This window comes from Plectropomus leopardus, chromosome 18, assembly GCF_026936395.1.
Source record: "Plectropomus leopardus strain MGB_pleo_1.0 chromosome 18, ASM2693639v1, whole genome shotgun sequence".
Lineage (NCBI taxonomy): Eukaryota > Metazoa > Chordata > Actinopteri > Perciformes > Serranidae > Plectropomus > Plectropomus leopardus.
This window is the reverse complement of record NC_142193.1, coordinates 23,687,780-23,713,083: the sequence shown is the minus strand read 5'-3', so window position 1 is coordinate 23,713,083 and position 25,304 is coordinate 23,687,780. Positions and strand designations below refer to the sequence as shown.

At 38.8% G+C, this 25,304-nt stretch overlaps 4 protein-coding genes across 4 annotated transcripts; 2 read left to right on the top strand and 2 right to left on the bottom strand.

Moving 5' to 3' along the window:
• Positions 1-1,356: 1,356 nt before the first annotated feature.
• kcnj12b (potassium inwardly rectifying channel subfamily J member 12b) lies at positions 1,357-7,252 on the top strand. The gene has a single exon (XM_088090975.1). The coding sequence runs from the start codon at positions 1,380-1,382 to the stop codon at positions 2,658-2,660; it is 1,281 nt and encodes a 426-aa protein (XP_087947101.1). The 5' UTR covers positions 1,357-1,379; the 3' UTR covers positions 2,661-7,252.
• A 5,614-nt stretch (positions 7,253-12,866) lies between these two features.
• Positions 12,867-17,862, bottom strand: tufm (Tu translation elongation factor, mitochondrial). Its single transcript, XM_042505281.2, has 10 exons — positions 17,738-17,862; positions 16,966-17,012; positions 16,740-16,878; positions 16,456-16,622; positions 16,000-16,269; positions 15,675-15,807; positions 15,387-15,491; positions 14,153-14,304; positions 13,774-13,893; positions 12,867-13,296 (listed from the first exon to the last, which is right to left on the bottom strand). The coding sequence occupies exons 1-10, from the start codon at positions 17,772-17,774 to the stop codon at positions 13,126-13,128; spliced, it is 1,341 nt and encodes a 446-aa protein (XP_042361215.1). The 5' UTR covers positions 17,775-17,862; the 3' UTR covers positions 12,867-13,125.
• A 520-nt stretch (positions 17,863-18,382) lies between these two features.
• On the top strand, positions 18,383-22,464 carry hspbp1 (HSPA (heat shock 70kDa) binding protein, cytoplasmic cochaperone 1). The gene is made up of 8 exons (XM_042505023.2): positions 18,383-18,721; positions 18,960-19,090; positions 19,871-20,087; positions 20,209-20,433; positions 20,640-20,795; positions 21,522-21,618; positions 21,725-21,836; positions 22,198-22,464. The coding sequence occupies exons 2-8, from the start codon at positions 18,971-18,973 to the stop codon at positions 22,276-22,278; spliced, it is 1,008 nt and encodes a 335-aa protein (XP_042360957.1). The 5' UTR covers positions 18,383-18,721; positions 18,960-18,970; the 3' UTR covers positions 22,279-22,464.
• A 499-nt stretch (positions 22,465-22,963) lies between these two features.
• On the bottom strand, positions 22,964-24,682 carry tmem86b (transmembrane protein 86B). Its single transcript, XM_042505024.2, has 3 exons — positions 24,419-24,682; positions 24,014-24,257; positions 22,964-23,852 (listed from the first exon to the last, which is right to left on the bottom strand). The coding sequence occupies exons 1-3, from the start codon at positions 24,467-24,469 to the stop codon at positions 23,401-23,403; spliced, it is 747 nt and encodes a 248-aa protein (XP_042360958.2). The 5' UTR covers positions 24,470-24,682; the 3' UTR covers positions 22,964-23,400.
• Between the last annotated feature and the right edge of the window lie 622 nt (positions 24,683-25,304).

Sequence of the window (25,304 nt, the reverse complement as noted above, 5' to 3'; positions counted from 1 at the left end):
TTTTATAGGGGCGGTAAAATGGGGCCACTGAAAATCTTGGGTTGGCACACCGGTCATATCTGAATATCAGGGATTTGATTATGCTGTTGAGGTATATAGGCTAATTAAAAACCATGTCAGCGTGAGTTAAAGGTTCAGTGTGTATGATTTGGGGATATATATTGGATAAATGTGATATAATACAATAAGTATGTATTCTTTATTGTATAATCACCTGAAAATAAAGGTGTTTTTCTTGTCATTTATAGTTTGCAAGTCTTCACCCTCGCCATGTTTCTACAGTACCCCTGAACCGACAAACCAAACTCTGGCTCTGTCGGGCTATTTTTACATTTTTGCATTGGCCACCATAGTTAGCAGCCTCTCTGCAACAACAGCATCCTAAAAACACTGATTCTTTAAACTAAAATGGCTTTATTCAGCGTTTTTACCTGTTCAAATTGCCTGATCTGTTTACATTGGGAAGAGGGAGAACCAGTGGATGCTACTAAATCCCCCTAAACTCTACACACTATTCATTTAAGGAATCACATAATGATATACTTTGGTTTCTTATTTTACAGTTAATGTTAATGATTATTTGATGTTTAAAGTCTAATACCTGTACAATTAATGTTTTGAGTTCCACAACAATCCTGTTTTAATGTGTTAGTATCTATACATGTTCGACGATTCATTGTTTAAATAAAATAGTCGATCAAGGGACCTCTTTGAAAACTGGCATGCCAGTTTTTCCATCGCCAAACTTTTTAAACCTAATTTAAAACATTGCATATTCTTTTTCCTGGCAAGCGAGCATGACATGGTTGGTACTAATGGATTACTTACCGCTGTCTTCATGCTGGCATAAACAATTACTGTGCCACAGCCTCATAAAGACAGTAACATTGGCCTCAAAGTATTTTTGCCAGTAGGGTTGCCATCAATTGTATCAGGTGGCTCCTGGACACCTTGGCCCTCCTTGAAGACGCCGCTGCTTACAGGGGAATCTAAGTGGAAATTTACATCATGTTTGTTGGCTTATTTCCAGTGTACACAATGTGCAATTTTCTGGTGCCAGAAGCACCAACACGTTAATTTAGTATCGAAAACTATTGCTGTACTGTTAACTGTTTTCTGTTTAAACAAATTTAAATGCATTCATATTCCTTTTTACAGGTGAAAGCTATTCCCCTAATAAAATTAGATTGTATGCAGATAGACTTATACTATATAATAATATTTTATCTGTCCTTCCTTTACAGGAAACTACTTTTGTGCTTCACCTGTTTATTCCAGTTAACACTGAGTCTGTTTTGGACGGAGCTACGCACTTCCTGTGAGCCTGGTCAGTTTTGTATGAGCCAGGCTGATCGTGTGAAGCTGTGCCCCACTGAGGCATGAGTGTGGGAAGGGCCCACCACCACAGCTTCGTGTCCTGTGAAGAAGAAGGCCTGAGACTAAGTACCATGCCTGCTGTGGGCAGCTTCGGCAATGGCAAGATTCACACGAGACGCAAATACCACAGCCGGTTCGTCAGCAAGGCCGGCCAGTGCAACATCCATTTCGCAAACATGGACGAGAAGTCGCAGCGGTACATATCTGATATTTTTACAACATGCGTGGACATCCGCTGGCGATACATGTTCCTGCTGTTCAGCCTGGTGTTTGTGGTGTCCTGGCTGACATTCGGCCTGGCGTTCTGGGTCATCGGCCTCCTACACGGTGACATGGACCATCCCGAAGGGGACGACAGCTTTGTTCCATGTGTCACGGCGGTTAACACTTTCGTGGCAGCTTTCTTGTTCTCCATTGAGACCCAGACAACAATTGGATATGGTGCTCGCTGTGTGACAGAGGAATGCCCGGCTGCTGTCTTCATGGTGGTCTTTCAGTCCATCATGGGCTGCATCATCGACGCCTTCATGATCGGTGCCATCATGGCCAAGATGGCGAGGCCCAAGAAGCGTGCAGAGACTCTACTGTTCAGCCACAACGCAGTCATCGCTTTGCGTGACGGGAAACTGTGCCTCATGTTTAGGGTTGCTAATCTAAGGAAGAGCCACATTGTTGAAGCTCATGTGCGAGCCCAACTCGTCAAGCCGCGATACACAGAGGAAGGCGAATACATCCCCTTGGATCAGATTGACATGAACGTAGGTTATGACAAAGGCACAGACCGCCTGTTCCTGGTTGCACCCCTCACCGTCATACACGAGATTGATGAAGAAAGTCCACTGTTTGGCATCAGCAAGCAAGATCTGGAAACATCTGACTTTGAGATAGTGATTATACTTGAAGGGCTGGTGGAGGCCACAGCCATGACGACGCAGGCGCGCAGCTCCTACCTGCCCTCAGAGATCCTGTGGGGTCACCGCTTCGAGCCCGTCATCTTTGAGGAGAGGAGCCAGTACAGGATAGATTACGCCTACTTTCACAAAACATTTGAAGTACCATCCACCCCCAGATGCAGCGCCAAGGACATGGAGGAAAGGAAATTCCCAACATCCGGTGCCAACTCCTTCTGTTATGAGAACGAGCTGGCCTTCATCAGCAGGGATGAGGAGGAGGAGGCAGATGTGGAGAAAGAGGATGAGAAGCGATGTTCATCGGCACTGGGAAATGAACAGGCCACTCCTGGACGTGATCAAAAGTCCTCCCGTAGAGAATCAGAGATTTAACCTGTTGCTTGTTTTTTTTTGTTTTTGGATGCAGAGCAATGCAGCCAACATATGAAGAGCCCTATGACTGTCGTTTTACAGACACGAGGACACCAGTGAAGTCGGAGAGACAGTAGTACTGATCTCCATCAGACGAGCGAGGATGAAACTCATCAGATTTCTCACTGGATTAACTCCTTCGCTTCCCTGAGATGGTTATGGAGCTTTATCAAGTGCAAACAAAACTGTTTCAACTCACAGATGATCCTAGTAATAAATTGCATGACAATAGCATAGTTTTGTATGGATATTTTGAGAAATGTTTCATAGTTTTGGTGGGACTCTCTATAGGTTCACAGTCCACAAATATACAATTTGCAAGTGTGTGGAGTGACATTGACACTTTGCAGATGATGTTTAGAAATCTAAACAGATTGAATATTTCTCCTTTCTCTTTAATTTGGTAAAAACAGGTGTAGATCAACAGTGGATTTTCATCTTAATGATATAACTTAGGTGTAAAAAGACTAAATGTTATGCATTATACAAAGTCCATGGATAATGGAGTTAGTTGGCATAAATACAACTGATATACATACATAATATGGACTGCATGTAACCATGGAGACACATGACAAGGTAGGGTTTGAAATATTTCCATCACAAAAAGGGAAAACAACCTTGATGGTGCATCATGTCATTTATTTATACTAATGAGGAAACTATTGTCTTTACATTTCAGCCAGAGGAGAAACATTTGACCTGAGCAGATGATGATAAATATTTCTGTGTCTGCTTGTGCCTGGGTGAGAAAAGTCCCACTGCAGCTTTTCAGCTATTTACACCCATCCCTATGACATGTTATTTTGGATCCCACTGCATGGTGGGATTGACTCATACTTGAAAATTAGGGCCATATAGGGCTAGCACTGGGCAATCTCGGATATTGAGATTAAAGTGGTAAAATTTCAGGAAAAACTCTCAAATATATGTAATGTGTATGTATGTGATAATAGAATATTATGTTATGTAAGTGCTGAGCGTTTGCAAAGTTAGGTTTAGCAACTTTTCAGACTGTCTTAACCACTTTATTTCTTAAATGCAACTAGCGACAAAAATGTATTGACTTATTCAGACCATTTGGAAAAAAACGTGAAATGTATTGTAATTTATTCCCGTGCATGCTGCTCAGAGAAATCGCAGTTCAAGGCTCTTTAGCATGGGATCTCCCCCTCTCTCCTCTTGTCCTGCAGGCGGGAAGTAGGTGTGAGCAGGACAGGCAGGAGGAGAGGAGATGCTGCTCACCACAGAAGTGGGAGTTCAGTTGTAATTCTTCTCAGATGCAATACGTATTCTAAAGGGAAATAAAAAGCTGCACACTAACTCCATATGTTACAGATGAGCTCTTCTCTCCTCATATGTGCACAAAATTAGAAGAATCCAAAGACAACAAGCACCTCAAAGTTCATCCCTTTCTGTGACCTCTACACATTAAAACACAATAAGAACAGGAGAATATAACCGTGACTCTCACATACTGGTAATCAAAGACTTGACACATGATTTTTTAAGGCCTCCACACACAATCTTATGAAAGTGATCTAAAATGAAATCCTGTCACATAGGCCAACATGGCTTATGGGAGAGAGAATTAAGTAATATTGTATCACATCTGTGCTCTGTATGAAGTTAAAAGGACATATATATATATATAAACACATATTGACCAAAGAGAAACCTTGATGTAACATGAAAATAAAGTTCTGACAATATTTCTTTAAGTACTTGAATGTTGGTATGAAGCAAACATAATGACTCTTGAATGTTTTAGATGCTCATGGGAGTTTGTCACATTTCATGTTCTGTGGGAAAAAAAACATATTTTGGGGGCATTTTAACAGCTCAGATTTAGATGCATTATAGTGTCATTATTGTATCATGATAAATGTTATATCAGGATACATGTTTATCTCCCAATTTAAAAAGTATGAATAATATAAAAAAAGTTTGAAGAAGTAAGAAATGAGTTTGAAGCTTATGTCACAGTAATAATAAAAATGAAATGTCTGAAAATCAGTGCAAACAAATCAAATTTTATCCTGAGAAAACGCTTTGGTATATTATTAAAGTATATGTGAAAAACAGTAGAAATGACTAAGAAAATACTTAGTCATTTGTTTGGTTCAGATATACACAGACTGCCCTGGTTTCACTTTGAGCTGCTCATGCTGATCATACATTTGGCAACACAGAAAAATGCTGGCATTGTACATTTCTGCAAACTGCTGACATGTTACATATGCAATTTCTTATGTAGGAGATGCGTAGAAACTTTAAATGAAGTGTGGTGAGGCTTAGGCACAAAAACCACTTGTATAATAATGATAAGATCATATTTGGGCTTAAAATCCCTGGTGTGGGGGCAGAATCCCCACTGGAAATGCAGCCAACATCTCGGTAAAAAACACTGACAGGTTGCTACAAAACAGTCATGTTTTAAGTCTAAAAAGCCAATGGAAACACAGCAGTGACTTGCTACAAAACATTCATGTTTGGGGCCTAAAAAGCTGATGGAAACGTACTGATGGGTCACTACAAAATACCCACGTTTTGTGGCTGGAACGCTGATGAAAACACAGCAATGAATCGCTAAAACTGCTGGTGATTGTTGGTGTCAAACATCTGTCTGCAAGTCTATAGCTTTGCAGGAATCTCACCAGCCAACATTTTCCCCACCTCCTGATGACAAAGTCAGCTCATACAGTACGTCACTTTAAAATGTTGATATGATGTGTATGAAGCATGCATGATTTACAGAAACATACAATGCCAACATTTCATTTTGGTGACTGAGCTTCATGGCAACAAATACATTCATTTGCTGTTTGGCAAAAAAAAAAAAAAAAAGGATTGATGCACTTTATATGTAAAGTTCTAGTGTTGAATCCACTGATATCCTGTAGTGGTTTATGTTGTGTTTTTGTGTTCTTGGCTAGTGGCATTAGTCTCTTTCTTTTTTTTTTAATAGGACATGTGATAAAGATATGAGGTCAGACTGTGTTCCACTATTTCACTTATCCCAGGTGAGATGAATTAGTTTTCCCTCCACATTTCTCAAACTAAAAGCTCCACAACTGCCATTTCAGCAAATTCCAACACATTAGTATTTTTATCTTGCTGACTTGTGCTTAAAATATCCGAATGGGCTCGCTCCAGAAAACAAATGGTGGTTCCACTGCTATTTGAACCAAGAGCAGGGCCAACAACATCCTGCTTGTATAGCTAGAGGGGAGAATTGTACATTTGTCAGGTCCTTATTGTAAATAAAGTATTATTATTTTTGATTTATGATCTTTCTGGCTGAATAAACTCTAAGTATTTATGCATTATTTTAAAAGAATCAGTGTTAATATCGTATGTTTCTTGATCAATACAAGAAATCGGAAATACTCTCTTTGCTTGATGGACTTAACTGAACAACCTCTTCTTGTCTTCCACTAAATGCATTTGAAGCAATCTTGACTGCACCTTGTTTTCTCCTCACAGGGTTTTACTTTGTTGTGTGAGACAACAATTTATAAATTGACAAATACAAAAAAAATCATCTGTTGATTACCACAATAAAATATATCTCACAAAGCCAAATGGTTTCTTTTTCCTTCATGCAGATGGACACAAAGTGCAGGGATTGTTTTACAGAAAGAATCTTCTGAACACATTTATTGTCGAGTTCAAACAAATAAGTGGGACGAGAAAGTGGGAGCGAGGTGTTTGACAAACACGGAGGAACGGAGAGTAATTTATGGCTGTGATTCGGTGGGACGGTATCTGGTTGGGGTCAGAGGTTTCTCCTTTCACTCTTTCCCTCTTATGCAACCAATCAGGCATGTCTTTGCATAAGTGCAGACAAGACTTGGCAGTCCCGCATGATTTCTCTGCCCTGTAACCTTGAACACTGGAAAAGGGATCACAAGCATGCACACACAAACACACACACATTATAACTTAACATGAAATAGCTTTAGTTAATTGAGCGGTGTGAGCTTGAGCAACATGACATCTATATCAGCTGACAGCTTTAGCTGAATTAAACACACATATTTAATATCTGAAATGCTGGACCATAAATAACAAAGGCATCATCACAGTTTCCAATCACTGGAAATGCTCAGAAATCCTGTAAAAGGCACAAATATACCAGCCCACTCACGACAATAAAATGTACGTTCTATTGTACATTTCTGCAAACCGCAGTTATATTTATGCATTTGATACATATGACATAGTTCAGATTACATGTATATGAGCTGAGTTTCTCATTGAGATGAAGAGCGGATAGGAGATGGTGTGGCACGCAGCAGGACACTGTTTGAGACCAACAAAGTGGATGTTTTTTAACGACATTTCAGGATGTGCAGCCATTGTTGTAACAACCAAATCAATATATTGTCATCCAACTCATCAAATATCGCTGCTTGTTCAGTGGACTTTCACGTCTACATATGACACGCTATAGATACCAACTGGTGTTGACGCTCCAGGAAACAGTGACAATCTTTGCCTTTTGTCTTATCAAAATACACTTCTGTTTTTACAGTAAATGTACAGTTTCTACTCGTTGAATGTATACAGTCTTTTCCAAATAAACTTACAATGATGATAAATACCTTGTATTTAAATCTATTTCCTTATGCAACAAAAGCACATGGCTCAACTTTTGAATAGTCATGTGATGCAATCTTGTGGCGCCTGCTGCATCATGCCTGAAGGAGCCAAACAGCAAAAAAAGAGTTTCCATTGCAATTTTGTGAAATGTGGCTTTTTCAAATCCCCTGAAATACCACCTAATTCAAATGTAAAAACTTTTTTTGCGATAAATGGCTTTTTTTCAAATTGCGTAGTTTGAGGGTTAATGGAAATCTACCAAGAATCTAACAAAAAATCTGATCAAGTGGCAGTTACATGCAGTCAGGTTAGGCAAGGCAACAAGCGTCTCCCTTGTAAACCCTTCTTCTGAACCAATATTTCATAAAATAAACTTCCATTTTTATTGTTTATTTTTATGATTTTCATCATTCATTTGTGTATTAATTCAACAGTTCAGACGTTATGATGAGAAATGTAGCTATTTGTGCATCATTGAGTATGGAAATATTCAGGAGAGAAGCTATTCTTTTTTCAAATCCCCATTCATTGTGAATACAAACGAGAAAAGCAACGTTTCTACAACGTCAAAAAGCAGAACTCTTCCTCTTTACGTAAATATTGCCGAAATGAAATGCCATTAGTTACGTATAATACGTACAATGGAGATCGCACACTGGAAACGTGCGCAGTTGGATTTGAACGTCATTACGTCAGAGTTCATTGTAGCTAACGTAAGTCAACGTCGACGTTATGGCGGTGTTAAAGATTAACTGGTGGCTAAATTCACCCGAATTAACCAACGCAAACGCATTTTCAACGCAAAAAGGAAATTATAGCGAGAGGGAGGACGACCTCAGCCTTAACCGACCTGCACCAACAAAAAAAGGACAGAAAAGTGTTTTTAAACGGACTGGTACAGAAGAAAAAATGGCTCTACTGTATGCGGCTATGCTAGCAGTTAGCGACGGTACTGCTATCCCGCTCGTGAGAAGTTTTAAAACGCCGAAAATGATGTTTTCACCCACAGATGGATGTTATTTTAACGTAACCTACATCTACAGATTGGTGAGTCAGTGTACATTGATGCTTGGCTTTGTGTTGAATTAGCGTGTGTGTTTTATTGTCGCTAACTAAATGCTAGCAGAGACAAAGTTGGTCGCTGTGTCACAATTCAGGATGTGTTGATTCTGATACTGGACATAAACCTCTGATGTGTAGTAACTTAAATTACATTTCAGAACCACTTGTGGTTTTTTTATGCCACTCTTGTACAGTAGGCAATGTGAATACTGTGTCATTGTTAATGGGAACATTAATATAAACAGGTTTTGTGTCAAAGACGGTTTCCCTGTTGATCTGTTAGCCCCTAACCTTTAGATTAAATTACTTCAGCACTTATTTTTACCAGACGTATTTTCCATAATTCTATTTTAATTATCAGTATCTTTTATTTCTATTATATGTAATAATTTTCTTAATTATTTTTTTAATACTTACATTTTCTTCTTTTTTTTACATATATTATTTAAATATATTTTTCATGCTGTATTTTCTGGTGTTTTAAGCCAAAACATGTTATTCTAACCATAACTGAGTTTTTTTTTTCTGCCCCAACTATACAGTAACCACAGCACTGTCACAACATAAAACTGAAAATTGAAATTTAAAATGTAGAGTTACAACAGCCAGTATATATGAAACGTACTAAAATAATATTTGCGGTTCATGCAAATGTACAATATCAACATTTATTGTGGCAACTGGGTTGATTATAAGAAAAAAAAAAAGTGTTTATATGTTGGTAAAGTTTCAAAATATTTGTTATGTATGAAACATACAAAATAAAAATCCATGGCTTGCAGAAGTGTACAAGACTGACACATATTCTGGCAGTTGGGTTGAATATAAGCAAAATTACAGTTGTGTCTACCATGTGTTTTTGGTGTGTCTATCTAAACATAATATTACCCAGATCTGGTTTTACTCAATTACCATTTCATACGACCTGTCAGCTAAAGAGCAAACAAGTGGGCGTGTAAGATATTAAATCTTGGCATTAAGTCCCATCACAGTGACATATAACAGAATAAAGTGTCCCCCCTTTCATGCATTTAACTTCCAGGAAGTTATCTTGAGCACCAAATGAAAGTCTAATTTCGTACTTTAAGAGTACTGTATCCTCTGAGAGGTGCCGTGTGATGGAAGGAGCACTGAGGATAAACTGGGATGCTTCCCACCCACTCTGCAGTGTTGGAGGATGAAGAAGCCGTGGAGGGTCAGTCTTCCTGCATGCAGAGTGGGTTGTTGAAAGCCAATTTTGGCCTTAATTGCAGCAGTGCTATTCTGCGCTGGTTTCCCACAGCTGCCAGAGGGAGGGCGATGGAGGGTGGAAAAAAAGTAACATGATGCAACAGCTGCACTTCCTCTCCTTAAGATAACTCCAGACATTTTATACCTGGATCAAATTGTTCCTGAATTTTCTAGTAACTTTAAATTCTGACAAATACCTTTTTAACTTTTTCACTTTAGAACTTGTTTGCGTTACTGATGGATGAAAATGCTGCGTATCTGAAGTTTCAACTTCAAACTGAGAAAAATAAGAAGATATTGTTTCTAATTTGACTTATTTACTGGAGTTTTAGAATTGTTTGATTTATGAAAACACAAAAAAGACCAAATATTTATCTTTAACCCTTCAACACCTGGACTGTCATCAATTTTCTTGTGCTGCTTTTAGATGCCTTGCACAAGCATTTCAACCTCTGAAACCTGAGAAACTGGTTTGATTTCTTTTAAAAACACTGGAAAAAAATCTGAACAACGCTGCCAGAAATCTACCACAAACTGCAAAAAATAGTAAAAGGTAAAGAGGAGCCGATTTGTAAATTAGCCTGGTTGGGGGATTATTAGATATAATTAAAAAATGGGGGGAAGTTTCCAGAAAACTACATTTATAATTTTCGACAATTTCCGACACAGAAAAAAGAAAAATTGTATATTTTTTTTAGCACTTTCTGTAGGTCATTTTATTTTCTTTCGAGTGTTTTACTTTTCTTTTTTGTATTCATTTTCAGGTAATTTCAGTAACTTGTTACTAATTTCTAGCATTTTTTGGGGGGCGGTGGGGGCATTTCTTAGTAAGTTGCTTTTTTTCCTCTTCTCATGTTTTTGAAAGAAGTCAAGCCAGTGAGCTCAGTTATCAAAGGGTTAACCAAAGCTAATGTACTAAAAAAAACCTAAAAGATTCCCAAAGCAAAGTCTTGTTTTGCAAGTTTTGCTCACTCTGTAATAAAAGGTATGAATGAAAAGCTGTAGGTGCACTTCTTGGCTGTTGGTTAATGCAATCTACATGCAATACTATCGTCATACATACGCTAAAAAAAAGTCAATTGGATTTTTTTGATGCTCTTTGGCTCATTGTGTGTGTCTTTGGAAAGACTCTGATCTAAAGAGACTCAGTCACTGTTGGGAAAAGAGCGTCCATGTTGAAGGTTAGCTGGCCTTAAATCTTATCGTCCTTGGCGCAGGGGGACGTGACATCTCATCAGGACAGAGCAAGTTAAGGAAACCCCGTCTTAGCATCTTTGCGATATTATATTTCAGTTTCCCTTTCCATGCACAGCTGAATCAAATAGCTAAGGCTGTGCCGTGTTATTCTTTTGTGGGGTGTGGACAGCTTAAAGGTTAGAGACATGAACTTGTGAATGGAAGATCGCTGGTGGGAAAAAAACCCTCCCTGACTGGGAAAATGTGATAGAGGAAACAGTTTTTTTTAAATCAGGGTGTAATAGGCTGGAATTCAAACTAATGTCATACTGTCCCATGTGAAGCTGTGCAAAGGATGATATTAATCACCTTTAAAAACAGCAGGAAAAAATCAATGTGTAAATTCAGGGCTCTATGAATAAGCAGTCTTTGTGGACCCCCACCCTTTCTCTTGATCCATGTCTTCTGCGTAAACCTTTTATTTGTTTTTTGTTTACAAAGTCTGTTTTCTTTCTTTCTTTTTTGAAACCCCAGTTTCCCTTGTGTGTGTGTGTGTGTGTGTGTGTGTGTGTGTGTGTGTGTGTGTGTGTGTTGGGGGGGCAGTTAAAGCCAGTATCACTGACCACCAGCAGTGTTTACCATCTGATCGTCTATCTCTTTAAGTTATTTTGCTTATGGGGACATTTGTCCTCCAGCTGAGCACATCACTCAGTTGTACTAGCTGCTCCAGCCTCAACTCCTGCAGACGTACAGTATTTGATTACAGCAACAGGCTGATGGGATTACAGGCACTGACTCAAATACCGACAGCAAACAGAGCAACTGGAGAACTTCCTGCTGGGGATGAACGAGCAGAGGACACAAGACAAACACCAACAGGGTCAGCCTGGCTTATCACACTGAAATGATCTGTGAAAGGACGCTATACATCCAAAAACTATTACAACTTGTTAAGATCTCCAGTGTCAACCATGCATGTGAGGATTATTTCTCTGTCAGGCTGATGCTACTGGTCAGAGACTTTGTGTTTTGTCTCATTGGTAAATTTAGTGGATTGACTACTTTATTTTATTATTTAGTCGTGCAACTTGCATAAAAAAGGCTGTAAATGGAGCAAAATAATTATAATTTCACTGTAAGATATTGACAGAAATTGTATTTTATGATGCATTAATTAAGTATTTAATTATGTGCGCAATACTTTGTACGCTGTTGAAGTTTAAATGGACAGTTAACTCCCAAATTAAATTAAATTAAATTACCTGTAGTGCTATTTATCAATCTAAATTGTGTTACACACAGCAACTCACACCAAAAAACTAGACTGATAAATAGCACTACAGTTAAGAGGAAATGTATTTTTTATTGTGGATGTGAATTGTCCCTTTAAGTGAGTCTTAAACATTTTTGCAGACACAAGAGAGAGACAGAGCTTAAAAACAGCCTGTTGATGCATCTCTTTGCTGCTCTCATGTGGCAGTAACATGCACATCCCACAGGCCTCACAGCAGACATTTTCACCTGCCACAGTAGGACCAACATGAATGTAAATAATGACATTAATGATGGCTGAATTCCATTTAGCTGCTTTGTGCATGCTGCCCCACTCTCACTTGGAACACTTGAATTCAGCCATCATTACAGCACCATTAGCAGTACCTTAAATACTGATTATTAGTACTTAATGACACCGATAACTGGAATCAACATGCATTTACAATAAAAAGGAAAATATTTCTGTTGAAATTAAAAATTTGGTATATTAAACACTCCCAACATAAAACTTTTTTTAAAAAATGCCTTTAGCAAATGAAAACACTTTCAACCTCATCTACAGCAATTCCCTGCAACATTTTAAGAAAAAGTTTGGTGAAATTTATAATAGAAATTAATGAATAAAAATAGTTTCCTTTTTTTAAAAAAAGAAAAGAAAATCCTCCTGCGCTGCCACGTTCTTTGCGTGTATTGCAGACTGCCTTTCCTGGTGCATTAATTTTATCTGCCATCATTAAAATAAAACGCCAATACAGATTTTTACAATTTGTGTTTGTTTTGGAAAAGCATCTGGCTGTGTATCACAAATAAAAAAAGGCATTTTTATTATTAAATACATTTTATTACATAAATGACAATTTTGACAGTCAAGCCTTCAAACATAAGACAGTGCTAAACATGACAGGTATTTTGGATGAATGGATCTGAACAGAGCCATGCATTTCTTTGAGTCCTTTCCTGTTTGTGGTTTATGCATTGGTTCATGTACAGTATTTGTATATTTCCATATTTATTTGACTTGACCAGACAGAGACACCCCCCACCCCCCCGAGCCCAGTCCTCTCTGCAGAGTATCTCTTCAGCCCCAGTTGTACTCTTCATCATCTCTAACCTGCAGGATATCTGTGACCAGGCCGGTGCCGATGGTTTTGTTTCCGTCTCTCAGGGTGAACCTCTGGCCTTTCTCCAGAACCATCGGCTGGCGGAGCACGAGCTCCAAGGAGGTGTCCTCCCCTGGCATCACCATTTCCTAAACAAAGAACAACAGACAGGTGAGTGGCTACTTCAAGTCTGATTGTTGCACTGGGGTAAATTTTCAAGTCTTTATGCAGACAGAGACATGCGTTTTAGACCTGAAGGAACTTTTTTTTTCGTCAACACTGAAAATCGTTTACAGTTGTAGTTGTTTTCAAATTCTGTGTCATGGGGAGTTTAAAAAGTCATTTTCTGTGACCTTTAAAAAATAAAAACTGAAAAAATGCAAACATTGTTTTAATTATCTTTAGATATATTTATTATTATTATTATTATTTATGCAGGAAAGTAGGGTGCCGAGGGTCATAAAACCACGTATTATAAAAACCACTCATGAACGGTTGCAAACATCATGAAGTTACTTAAAATAAGACGTTAACTTCATGCACTTGCTGGGTGAAGGGTTGGGGATGGGATGCAGACTTGACGCTATTTGACAAACATGTTTACTGACAGAACGAAACACACAAACCTTGTCTTCGGGCAGAACGATTCTGCAGGCCATGTCCCAGGTGAGAGAGAACATGATGGGCATGAAGCTGTTGACAAACGGTTTGTGTCTGCCGCCCTCCTCCTTACTCAGGACGTACACCTGAAACACAGGAAGCACAAATACGTCCACACACACTTTAGCTTTGTCGGCAGACAGTGATTTTAACATCAAGTGAATGACCTCGCAGTCATTATTGTGAACCTGCCTGGTCTCCAGTTTGCCTTTAAAACCGCTCTTTGGCCAATACTCACGGAAAGAGATGTGACCAGTCAACGGTTTAAAAACAGCCATTTACATTTACAGATTGTGCAAAACTGTTAAATTAATCAATAACTGCTGTTACTTTGTGCTCTCAGACCTGGGCCTTGATTTTCTGGTGAGGCATGATGGATCCTGGTTTGCACATCACCAACCCTCTTCTGAGGTCCTCTCTCTTCAGTCCTCGGACCAGAGCGCCCAGGTTATCTCCCGCCTCCGCACGATCCAGAGACTTGTGGAACATCTCGATACCTAAACGACACAGGACATCGAGGTGAAATACTCAAACAGAATACACCAATATTACATTTTAAAGTATTTGGCAACTGTTTAGTTGTGTGATTGGTGATTTATTTTATTTTGTTATACTATTTATACTTATACAAAGTCTGAGTTGCTTCTGTTGTTTACAAACAAAAGAAATGAGAGATAATTTTTAGTTTTTACTGAATATTTGTAGGCAAACTTTAACATTTATGTTAACATAAAAAACAAAAACGTTAAACAAATTAATTGTTTGTTTTTTTTCTAAATTAGTATATTATATATATTTTGTGCTTTCTTCAAGAACAAAATGCTGTTTAATATTTTGATATTTTAGGGCCATATCGCCACCCCTACCTCTGCGCTGATAATAGCACTCATTTTTACTTCATTAATACACAAAGTGCTGGTGGACGACTTATAGGTGACAAATAAAACCCACAGAAGGTGTCTTTGTAAGATGTTAGGACACTGTGAGCCACTAAAAAAGCTTTAAAGTCTTTGGCATAAATGCTGCAGAACACCATTCTTGCAAAAGATATTCTGTCATTTTGTGTTTTAATGACGATGAGCACGGATTTATTCTAATATGGTCAGCAGACTTGTTTATTATTTAAGTCAAAATTTCAAGAAAAAAAGTAATATTACAAGAAAAAAACTTTTACATTTAGAATAAAGTCGTAATATTGCAAGATTGAACTTGAAAATATACGAGAAGAAAAGTCGCAGTAGTTCTAGATTAAACTCATGAATTTATGAGAAAAAAAGTTATACGATTATTAGCCTGTATTCGTAACTTTATGACAACTAAAGTCACAGATTAAGACCGATGATGATGATGATGATGATGATGAGCCCTGATATACTCTAAAATGGTCAGCAGACTTGTTGACTCCCGTGACTGCGTGAACACGAAACACATATGAAGCATCAGACTAGAACCCGAATTGCTAAATTTTCATTTATTCAGGTTTTTCTTTTATTTGTCACCTCTCTGTATATTTGTCACGTTTTGGTTCACGTGCTTGGAGCTCCACCTCTGAATTTGTGTTTCTTTCCCCGTCACTCACCTGTAACCACTGACTTGATGTTGCGATTGAAGCCCACAAACTCACAGTCGTCACCTTTCTTGATGACACCTCTCTCCATAGTGCCCGTCACCACCGTACCCCTGCCTGCAATGATAACACTCAGATTTAGAGCACAAAACGTTTTCGCATCACCCTCATCTGACTCGGTCTTTACAATTTTTAAGACAAACTATTTGCAACCTTGAAGTTTGGCATTTTAAAGCGAATAGTGCAAATCATTTATAATATTTCATCACTGAAACAAAGGGTTTTATATGTTTTTCATACCTGGAATTGAAAAAACCCCTTCAACTGGGAGAAGAAACGGTTTTTCAAGGTGTCTTTCAGGGAGAGGTATGTAAGAATCCACAATGTCCAGCAGATTCAAAATTGACTTCACGCCAAGTTCAGGCTCTCTGTTCTGATATGAGGGGAAAAAAAAGAAAAGAAAAGAAAAGTCAGTTCACATCCAGATGCCACACTGAACCACAACTAGTTACAAGATTATAAAACTGAGCAGCTAACCGATAAAACAACAAAAGAGGAGCTGACAGAGGCGGCTGAGATTAACACCTTAAACTGTAAGAGAAATATCTGCCAGCGTCGCTCTCACCTCCAGGGCGCAGAGGGCCGAGCCAGTCACAACAGGTGCGTTCTCGCCATCGTAGCCGTACTCGGTGAGCAGCTCGCGGATCTCGATCTCCACCAGCTCCAGCATCTCTTTGTCTTCCACGGCGTCGGCCTTGTTGATGAAGACCACCACGTGCTGGACGCCAATCTGTTTGGCCAGCAGGAGGTGCTCTCGTGTCTGAGGCATCTGGCCGTCGGTTCCCGCCACCACCAGGATGCAGCCGTCCATCTGAGCTGTGCCTGTGATCATGTTCTGGAAAAGGAAAGAGGTCAGGGTAATTAAAAAGGGCATTAATTGTGTTTTAAGTCATTTATAAAGTAAATAAATAAGCTTGAAATGCGTAAGAAAGAAAAGAATTCTGATCGGCTAACATAACAAGAAAGCTGCGTCGTGTTCAGCAGTTTCCTGGGCGGGAATTTTGGATGTAGAGCAGATTACCTTGACGTAGTCAGCATGACCAGGACAGTCTGTGTGAGCATAATGTCTGTTGGCTGTGGAGTATTCTACATGAGAGGCGTTGATGGTGATTCCTCTGGCCTTCTCCTCCGGGGCGTTGTCGATGTCTTCATACTTTTTAAAGTTTGCACCACCAGCGTCAGCCAGCACTGAGGACCCAAAAACACATCAAAACTACATTTCTGATTTCATGTTACACAAAACTAGAAAAGTGTGGCTTCGATTTTTTCGTCGTATGTCAGTGGGTCTAACTTCAGATCAGGTACCTTTCGTGATGGCTGCAGTCAGGGTTGTCTTTCCGTGATCAACATGGCCAATTGTTCCAATGTTTACATGGGGCTTTTCTCTTGTGTACGTCTTCTTAGCCTCCGCAGCAAAGGTCCGCCGACTCAGAGGCACAGCACACTACAAGACACAGAAAAACCCAAGAATTATACAGATACGAAATCAGTGTGAAACAGGAAGTCGACTGCAGTTTGTGTGAACGCTCACCACTTTAAAGGAGCTGTGCAGGAGGCTTGGCGAGGACAGCTGAAGAGCTGAGAGGAGAAAATCGAAAATATTAAATGAAGTTAGATCACAGTTGATTTTTTGACAAGATTTTTTAATCTGATGATAGGAATGGGACTGCGTCAGATTTACAGGTTACATGAGATAGACTGTTACTTTATTGATGCTTACTGAAATTAATCCATTAAATTTAACATATTCGATTAAATTGTTTATGGCAGATTAATTGATCATTGATTAATTGTGCTCATCCCAAGTATATATAAAGAAAAATCACACTGTGTAATGTGCAATGGGGCTTCTCTAACATTATATAAAGTGCTTACATACATAAATATGTAAAGTTTATACATTTACGCCCCTGAAAGTATAACAATAAAAATATAGGAGAGAGAATTCAAAGCAGCTGACAAGCTCAGCTAACAAACCCTTTGAACTCTACAGTGTCATTCTCCAAATAAGCTGCTGTTAGTTTTGTAAACAGTGAGGCCTCGATATTATTAACTGTCTATAATATTCGCATGTTTCAGTCATCAGTCCTCATCCTCGGCCTGCTGTGTCGTTAGCTAACACTCACTGGTAACGTGACCTTGCTCTGCTATCGAAAAGACAGCAGCATCTCTTTTAAATGACAGATTATGCATCTACACGCGCATTCGGCATATACTGCAGATCAAATAGGTGTGCTATGTATCAAAAAGCTGTAAGAAATGCACATAAAGTCAGTAACTATAGGAGAAATTAACGATTTTACCGGAGAAACATGCACGCAGTCCCACAAGCGCCGCCATCTTGGATGGATTGGCAGAACAAAGACGATCGAAAGGGCAAGAGAGTACCTGTTCAGCCCCAAAGCTGTCGCCACAAGCTGCAAAACGAGTGGTTTTATCGGGTGCTGCGGTCGGTAAAAATGCTATCGTAACCACCACTACTGCTACTATTTATGATAATATTATACATCAAGAAATTACTCATTGAAGTCTTTTGATAAAATACATGTCCAAAGTGCAGGTTTTAGGAGGACATCTGAAAGAACAATACGGAGTAGTTAATTGTTTAACTTATTGTAAAAGCTGGATTGTATTTATTCATCCAAGATGTTTATCGTATATGTTTTGTAGGAGGGACAAATGTCGTGCATTATTATTATCATTATTATTATTATTATTAATTTTTTTTATAAAACAAAAGATATATAAAACACAACAAAACAAAAGATATATAAAACATATAAATATATAAAAACAAAAAAAATGTGGTGACGTCACTTCATAGTTGACACTGTTCCGCTGATTTGGCGTGGGGAGTTCATGCATGCGTATTACAGTGAAGTCGAGACCATGAGGTAATCATCTCGTTTATTAATACTCTCTGAATGCCGCACGTACATACGTCACTAATCTGACTTAAATACGCTAATATAGAGGACTTTGCTGTTGTGCCATTTAAATGCCAAGCTCATATTGCCACCAGTTTCAGTACATTATAATTTTTAGGGACTGAATTTCCGTAGAAAAAGTTAAGAATGAAATAAATTTCAGGTGAGGACAGAGTTCGGTAAAAACATTTTTTGCTTGCCCATTTGGTTCAGGGTTTACGGTACAGCATGGCAGCCTCCTGGGCGCTCATGAGCTCAGCTAGCTAGAATGTTCTAGTGTCTTCATGTTTGTGTGTTTAAAAGGAGTTACAGGACACTCCGTCCATTCAATCAACGCTGATTTAAAGTACTCTTGAAGAGGTAAGTGGAATAACCGAATTGTTAATGTTATCTGGAGTTAAACGAAAACTCGCTAAACTTCACGGTTATACAGGTCTGCTGTACTCTCACTGTTACTCTGCGTGAGTTTAGGTTTGTAAGCTAACGAACTGTTTGTTCCCGGGTTTTTAGGATTCGCATTTTCAGTCCCTGTCTACCAAACATTATGTCTGAATCAAGTTGTTTGTGTCTCGCTGATGTTTCTTGTCTTTCTCCCCAGCTGTGAACATCATGGCAGAGGACAGACGGCCCAGGAGGTATCCCCAAAACCTGCAAGGGGTCCTGCAGCTGGCAGTGGATGCTGGATCAGCCTCAGAGGGACCTGCCCCTGCTGAACCCATGTCAGAGGAGGTAAAGGTCATATTTGTTATACATTTAAAACCCGAGAAGGCTTTGGACAGAGCCACACATCTCTTTGGGTCTGCACCAGAATTATTATAATTTTATATTTTGTTGAATAATTGTTTCTGCTGTTGGAAGGGACTTATGTCTATGTTGGAGGATTAGGGCCATGTTAAAGAAAAAAAATATGAGATTTATAAAATGAAGTCATAATATTAAGGGAATAAAGGTGGTGTTTAAAGAAAAAAGTCATAATACTATGAGAAAATTCTTGTAAATCCATAAAAATAAAGCTGTAATATTACAAGATTGAACTTGACAAGATGAAGAGGCGCAATAGTATCAGATTAAACTCATGAATTTATAAGGAAAAAATGTAACATTATAATCTTAAACTCGTAACTTTATGAGAAATAAAGCCACAGATTAAGACTGAAGAGTTGGGTTAACGAATTGAATGGAAAAAATGGTCAAAAGTATGAGAATAAATGTTGAAATTATTCGTTAAAAAGTGGAATTATGTACGTTCTCTTATGTTCCCCAAGGGTTCTCCCAAAATTAAATCCTTTTCTCAGTCAATTTGTGTTCAGTCCAGGTACTCTTTAGTCCATTGTGATTTTTGTGTGTATTTAAGATGTTCTGAAAGGAGAGTCCATCTTGGGTTTGGGTCAGACTGTGAAGGCAGCATCCTCTTTAGGTTGAGTACACATTTTTAATTGGACCTTGGAAGCCTTCTACCCTGCGTTAGTCGTAACTGAGAAACGTTCTTGTTCTTCTTCTTTGTTGCAGAGGAAAACATGGCTGAGAGAAGCTCTCGCAGACGTCTGCAAAGGGCAGATGGATGAAGTGGAGCAGATGAAGCAGTGCTTGGCCATCTTATACCAAGAGGGAGCGAGCGAAAGGGAGACAGAGGGAGAGGATGAGGGGGATGAAGAGGATGAAGATGAGCGTGAATCAGCCTTTGAGATGCTTTCAGAGTTGTGTGAGAACCTAGACAATGCTAGAGGTTTGTAAGAAATAATACTAGAATCAACATTTTCCCACAGTCTAGTTATCTACTGTTAAAACTGATAAAAATACAAATGTGGTCTCCATCCTGACTGCGTCACCCTTCCTGTGCTTCACAGACCTCATGACTCTTGGTGGACTGCAGTTGTGCGTCTCCAAGTATCTGTGTCATGCTCAAAGTGGACTGAGGTGGCGTGCTGCACAGCTCATTGCTTCCTGTGCCCAGAACATGCCGCAGGTGCAGGCCCACCTGTTAAGCATCGGGGCGCTGCCAAAGCTGCTGCAGCTGACAGATTCAGACCCCCACCCCACCGTCAGAGTAAAAGCCCTTTATGCTGTCTCATGTAAGTATATAAGACAGAGCTGCAAAAAATCACTACAAAACTGGGTGATAATGATGCTGACACTCAGTTTAATTAAGAGCATTAATTGGTTTCAGGGTTGAACGAGTTACATTACTTTGTAATACTGTCTGTATTTGTGTCACCTGATGTTCAGGATAAAGAACACCTCAGAAAAAAACAGTAACTGTATCGTGTGGTGACTTTAGGTCTGGTTCGAGAGCAGGAGGCAGGACTGCAGGCGTTCTTGTCCCATGATGGCTTCTCAGTGCTGATGCGAGGCATGCAGTCTGACAACGAGAAGCTCAGGACAAAGTCGGCGTTCCTCCTGCTCAACCTGCTGACGTCACATCCCGAACAGAAAGGTAAGAACGAACAAGCATCAAAACAGGACGGTGTTGTTCAACAAAGCTGTGGGTTTTATTTATTTTTTTATTTTTTTATTTTTTTATTTTTTGTGAGTGTCAAGAAGCATCAGTTCAGTTAATCAGTTTATTTATTTATTTATGTTTGAATGATATTTGGCCTTTAATTGGAAGGAAAGCGTCGAGTGAATGAGGAAGAGATAGAGAGGGGATGAATTTCATAATATTCTGACTATTTTTCTTGTTAATGTATAATTTCAATTTTGTAAGCTAACGATTTTTTTCTAGTAAATTTACGATTGTAAGCTTGCATTATTACAGCTTTATTCTCATTATTGTGCAAGTTTTTTTCCCAACAATATTACAACTTTTCCTTTGAATTACAGCTTTATTACTGTAATATTATGAATTTATTTTCGAAATCTAACAATAATTTTTTTTTGGCATGGCTCTAATCCTCTGTTATAGCATACAACTTTACATGGCTTATTAGAATGAGATCTGATCATATCAGGATCTATTTAAAATGACACTTGTTGTTAATCTGGTTTTAGATTATTCAGTAAAGGTGCTTTCAGATCCAAAGAATGAATCTGAATACTTTTGTTTTGGTTTGGTCTTAATGAGTGATGCTTGTCATCTCAGTCTTTGCTCCTTTAAGCATGTTAGTGCTGATGATGTAAAGTTCATTTTGGGTCTGATATGTTATCTGTCTCCTCCCTGCAGACACAGTTGTCTCCATGGGTATGGTTCAGCAGCTGGTATCTGTTCTGCGCACACCTCACTCACCTTTTCATGAACATGTACTTGGTGCCCTTTGCTCGTAAGAAATCCTCTCTACCTTTCTATTTTGTAACACCCACAAGTTGACATTAGTTCATGACTCAGCCGAGTTATTATAACCTTTTGTGTGTCTGATTTCTGTCTAGTCTGGTAGAAGACTGTCCACTGGGTCTGAAAGACTGCAGGAGTTCTGCTCTTGGTCTGGAGGAGTTACTCCGACAGCGATCCAGAGAGCTCCAAGGAAAAGAAGAGAGTCAGGTGATTCCAAAATCTTTTATTCCCTTGGTAAAAAATGGTAAAACTGGGTTCAAGTATTGTGAGAATTTAGACCTAAAATTGCACTTCAGTCCTTTTTTCATTTCCAGTGAAGCAGAGGAGATGGTGATAAGACAATTGTCTTTGCTCATGTACAAAATTACTACTGAATGAATGCATTATGGAAATGTTGTGTACAGTTGTAAGTTCAACCATATGCATTTTTTTAAAAGCTGATCAGAAGCAAACATCTAGACACTTGAATAGAGGTGAATTTAAATTTCTGCCCCGTGGAGATCTCAGTTTAAAAGTTCATCCATATTCTACGAAACTGCTTTAAAAGCCACATTTTTGTTTCCAACAGGAAGAACTGGACTTCTGTGAGCGTTTGAGGGTTATTTGTTTCCGCGGGCAGCAGTCAGATGACAATGGGATGGATCGCTGAAGTCTTCTTTACCTCACTTGTTTTGGTATCAGTGTGCAAAGATGTAACAACATTCACGATCCGGATCGAGGATGTTAAGACAAGTTTTTGTCTGTTGCGACAGGTGCTGTCCATATTTGGCATGACAAACAGGAGCTCAGTTTTACTCTGTAAATAACTCTTAAGTATAAAATACTTTTCAAGTCAGCTGTTATTTAAGTCCATTGTTTTCAGTTGTCTATATCTTAAATGTAACACCAAATGTATCAACAGCCCAATTTTGATTTAGTTCCATGTGCAACATGTTTTTTTTAAATTGTAAGTTAGGTTTGTGTGAAGTCTCTGACTTAAAGTATTCATTTGATTTTAGTCGACTGCCTCTGAAAGGTCAAGTGTGTAGGATTTAGGGGGATGTATTGGCAGAAGTTGATATTTTCTTTAGTTTATAAATACCTGAAAGTAAGAATCTTGTTTGTCTTACTTTAGATTAAGCAGTTGATATCTATTTAGATAGATATGAACGGCCTTAAAAAAAAAAAAGTACAGTAGCCAAGAATGCACAAATCACACACTGACTCTAAAAAGGGCCATCTGTGTTTTTGCATCGGCTATGTAGTTTTCCTATGCAGGAAGTTTCCGTTGGTTACAATCTGCAACCTCACAGCAAGATGCCACTAAATCCTACACACGACTCAGAATATTGGGCTTTTATTTTTTTACACCATATTTATTTATTATTAACAAAACAAAGAGGAGTATTTATATACATGTAATGGGCAGCTCACAAGTGGAAAACAATGCCAAACCACAATCACAACCTACACATAAATATGTATGCCATGCAAAATGTGCAATATATTGGCACAAATCACAGAATACACATATTATTCTTAACTAACATTTGTCAAGTTTCTTTTATTTTTTTTGTAGAGTATGGTATTTTAAAATGTTTTGACTCTTAATATGATCATTCAAATGCTAACCAGAAACCGTTAAATAAATTGACCTTGCAAGCTGCATTTTACTCCATGACAAAACTTACATTTTCATATTAAAAACTCCAGGACCTACAAGAAGTAGAAGTAATAGTAGTAATAGCAGGTGGCATTACTTCAGACTTCAGGGATACCACAGGGATGCATTTTAGGACCTCTTCCATTTTGAAAAATCATCGTTGTTCTCCACTGCTTTTACATCGCCCACAGCTATAAGCAGCTGTGCTAAATAATATGTCACCATGACAATAGTGTGACCATGCTCCATTGGCGCTGTCACTTTGAAAACTTGCATAGCCAGTGACAGGTCAGACACCATAAAGATTAAACTTCCCAAAAGTGTCACAGTACGGCCGGTTCTGATGGCTAATGCCCCCATCAGAGCTAGTAAGCAGACATAGACCCCTACAGCTGGGATCAGTATGTCGGAGTTTGGCGCCTTCTGCAGGAATGGAAGTACGTAGATGTAGAAACCTCCTCCAGCAAGGAACACGATCAGATATAGAAAACGGGACCCGGAGGAAGAGGAATATGCTGCATAACGACTGGAGACGAATGCGAGTGAGTACAGCAGATGAGCCACAGCAAATGCACCCATTCCTGAAAACAGACATATGAGATGTTAAGGACTTAAAATAAGTTTTATAATTATGTTTTTATATGCAATGCACTTATATTCTCTAACTTGTAGGCTAATCTGCAATTTAAATCGCATCTTGAAAATGTCCTAATTTGTCTTTCACTCGTGTGCAAACCCTTACCATGCAGAAAAAGCTCGGGCCACACCAGGCAGCAGTCGCCAACAGCAGAGAAGAGCAGTCCTCCCGCCACACCCAGGACACTCTGACCTCTGTTCCAGCTCAGCACTGCTGCAGCCAGTAGGAGTGTTGGTGCTGATTTCACACCTGCGTGGGTGATGGACGCCGGCATGTCGGGAGTCCACAGGTAGAAATACAAAGCTGTCGACAAAAAGAAAGGCAAAAGAGAGAAAAAGAGAACACAGGACTGATAGAAAGGGAGGAACAAAAAGAAACGGAAAGATGAGTCACAATATTAATATTCAGTAATGAACGTTTTAGACATTTTTTCCTTTCCACATAGAGAAACTTAAGTAACATATACATCTTTTTAAGGACTACAAATAGGGATAAATGATTTTTAGGTACCGTGTTTCTCCTCTGCCGCCTGTCATAGGCATGTGTCTCAAGGATGTCCATCGTCTCAGAGTCAGCACTGTCTTGGACTTCAGCAGACGTCTCAGTTGAAGCAACCCGTCCTGTTACACACCTTCTGTTTTCTTCTGTCTCTGCAGTGTTTGTTCACCAACACATAAAATCCTCAGATGCTCTCTCCTGTCGCGATTCTCTGCTGTGTCTCTCAGTCTGTTGGCGTTTTCACGGCATTGAACTTTGGACAGATCCTTGCTGTCTGATTGTGCTCTGATAATCAATGTTCTCCCTGGTTTGAGTTTGTATGGAAAAACAGCTGACCTTTGACCTCTTCAGCTGGAATATATTGGTGACATCAACACACGAAGGGCAAAGTTAAACGAGTAGTAAACTCATATACGATAACGCTTGTTTTCTTTACTTGCGAACCGCTAAAGATTGTTGATAATGACAAATTAATTATGGGAGAATGTCCAGAAAAGGATTTCCTTTTGGGAATTTTTTTTTCATCATATCTCTAAAGCTTGAAGGCGTAAGCGTAGATTCGTCAACCAAGTAACACCATTCATCTTTCAAAACTGTTTAATGAGAAACCAAAAATTCAATTTAATATGTGAAATATGACACATTTAGGCTTAGGAAAAAAATATATTGCATCGTTTGATGGAATGAAACTACGTACATTCACCCAACTACTGTACTTAAGTACAATTTTGAGGTACTTTTGCTTTAATGGAGTATTTTTATCTCATGCGACTTTCTTTCTTCTATTCCACTTTAGAGGGAAATCTTGTACTTTTTACTCCACTACAATTATTTGATAACTTTAGATATAAGTTACTTTATTTTTGCACACAAAACATTTGTAAATACAATTGCAGCT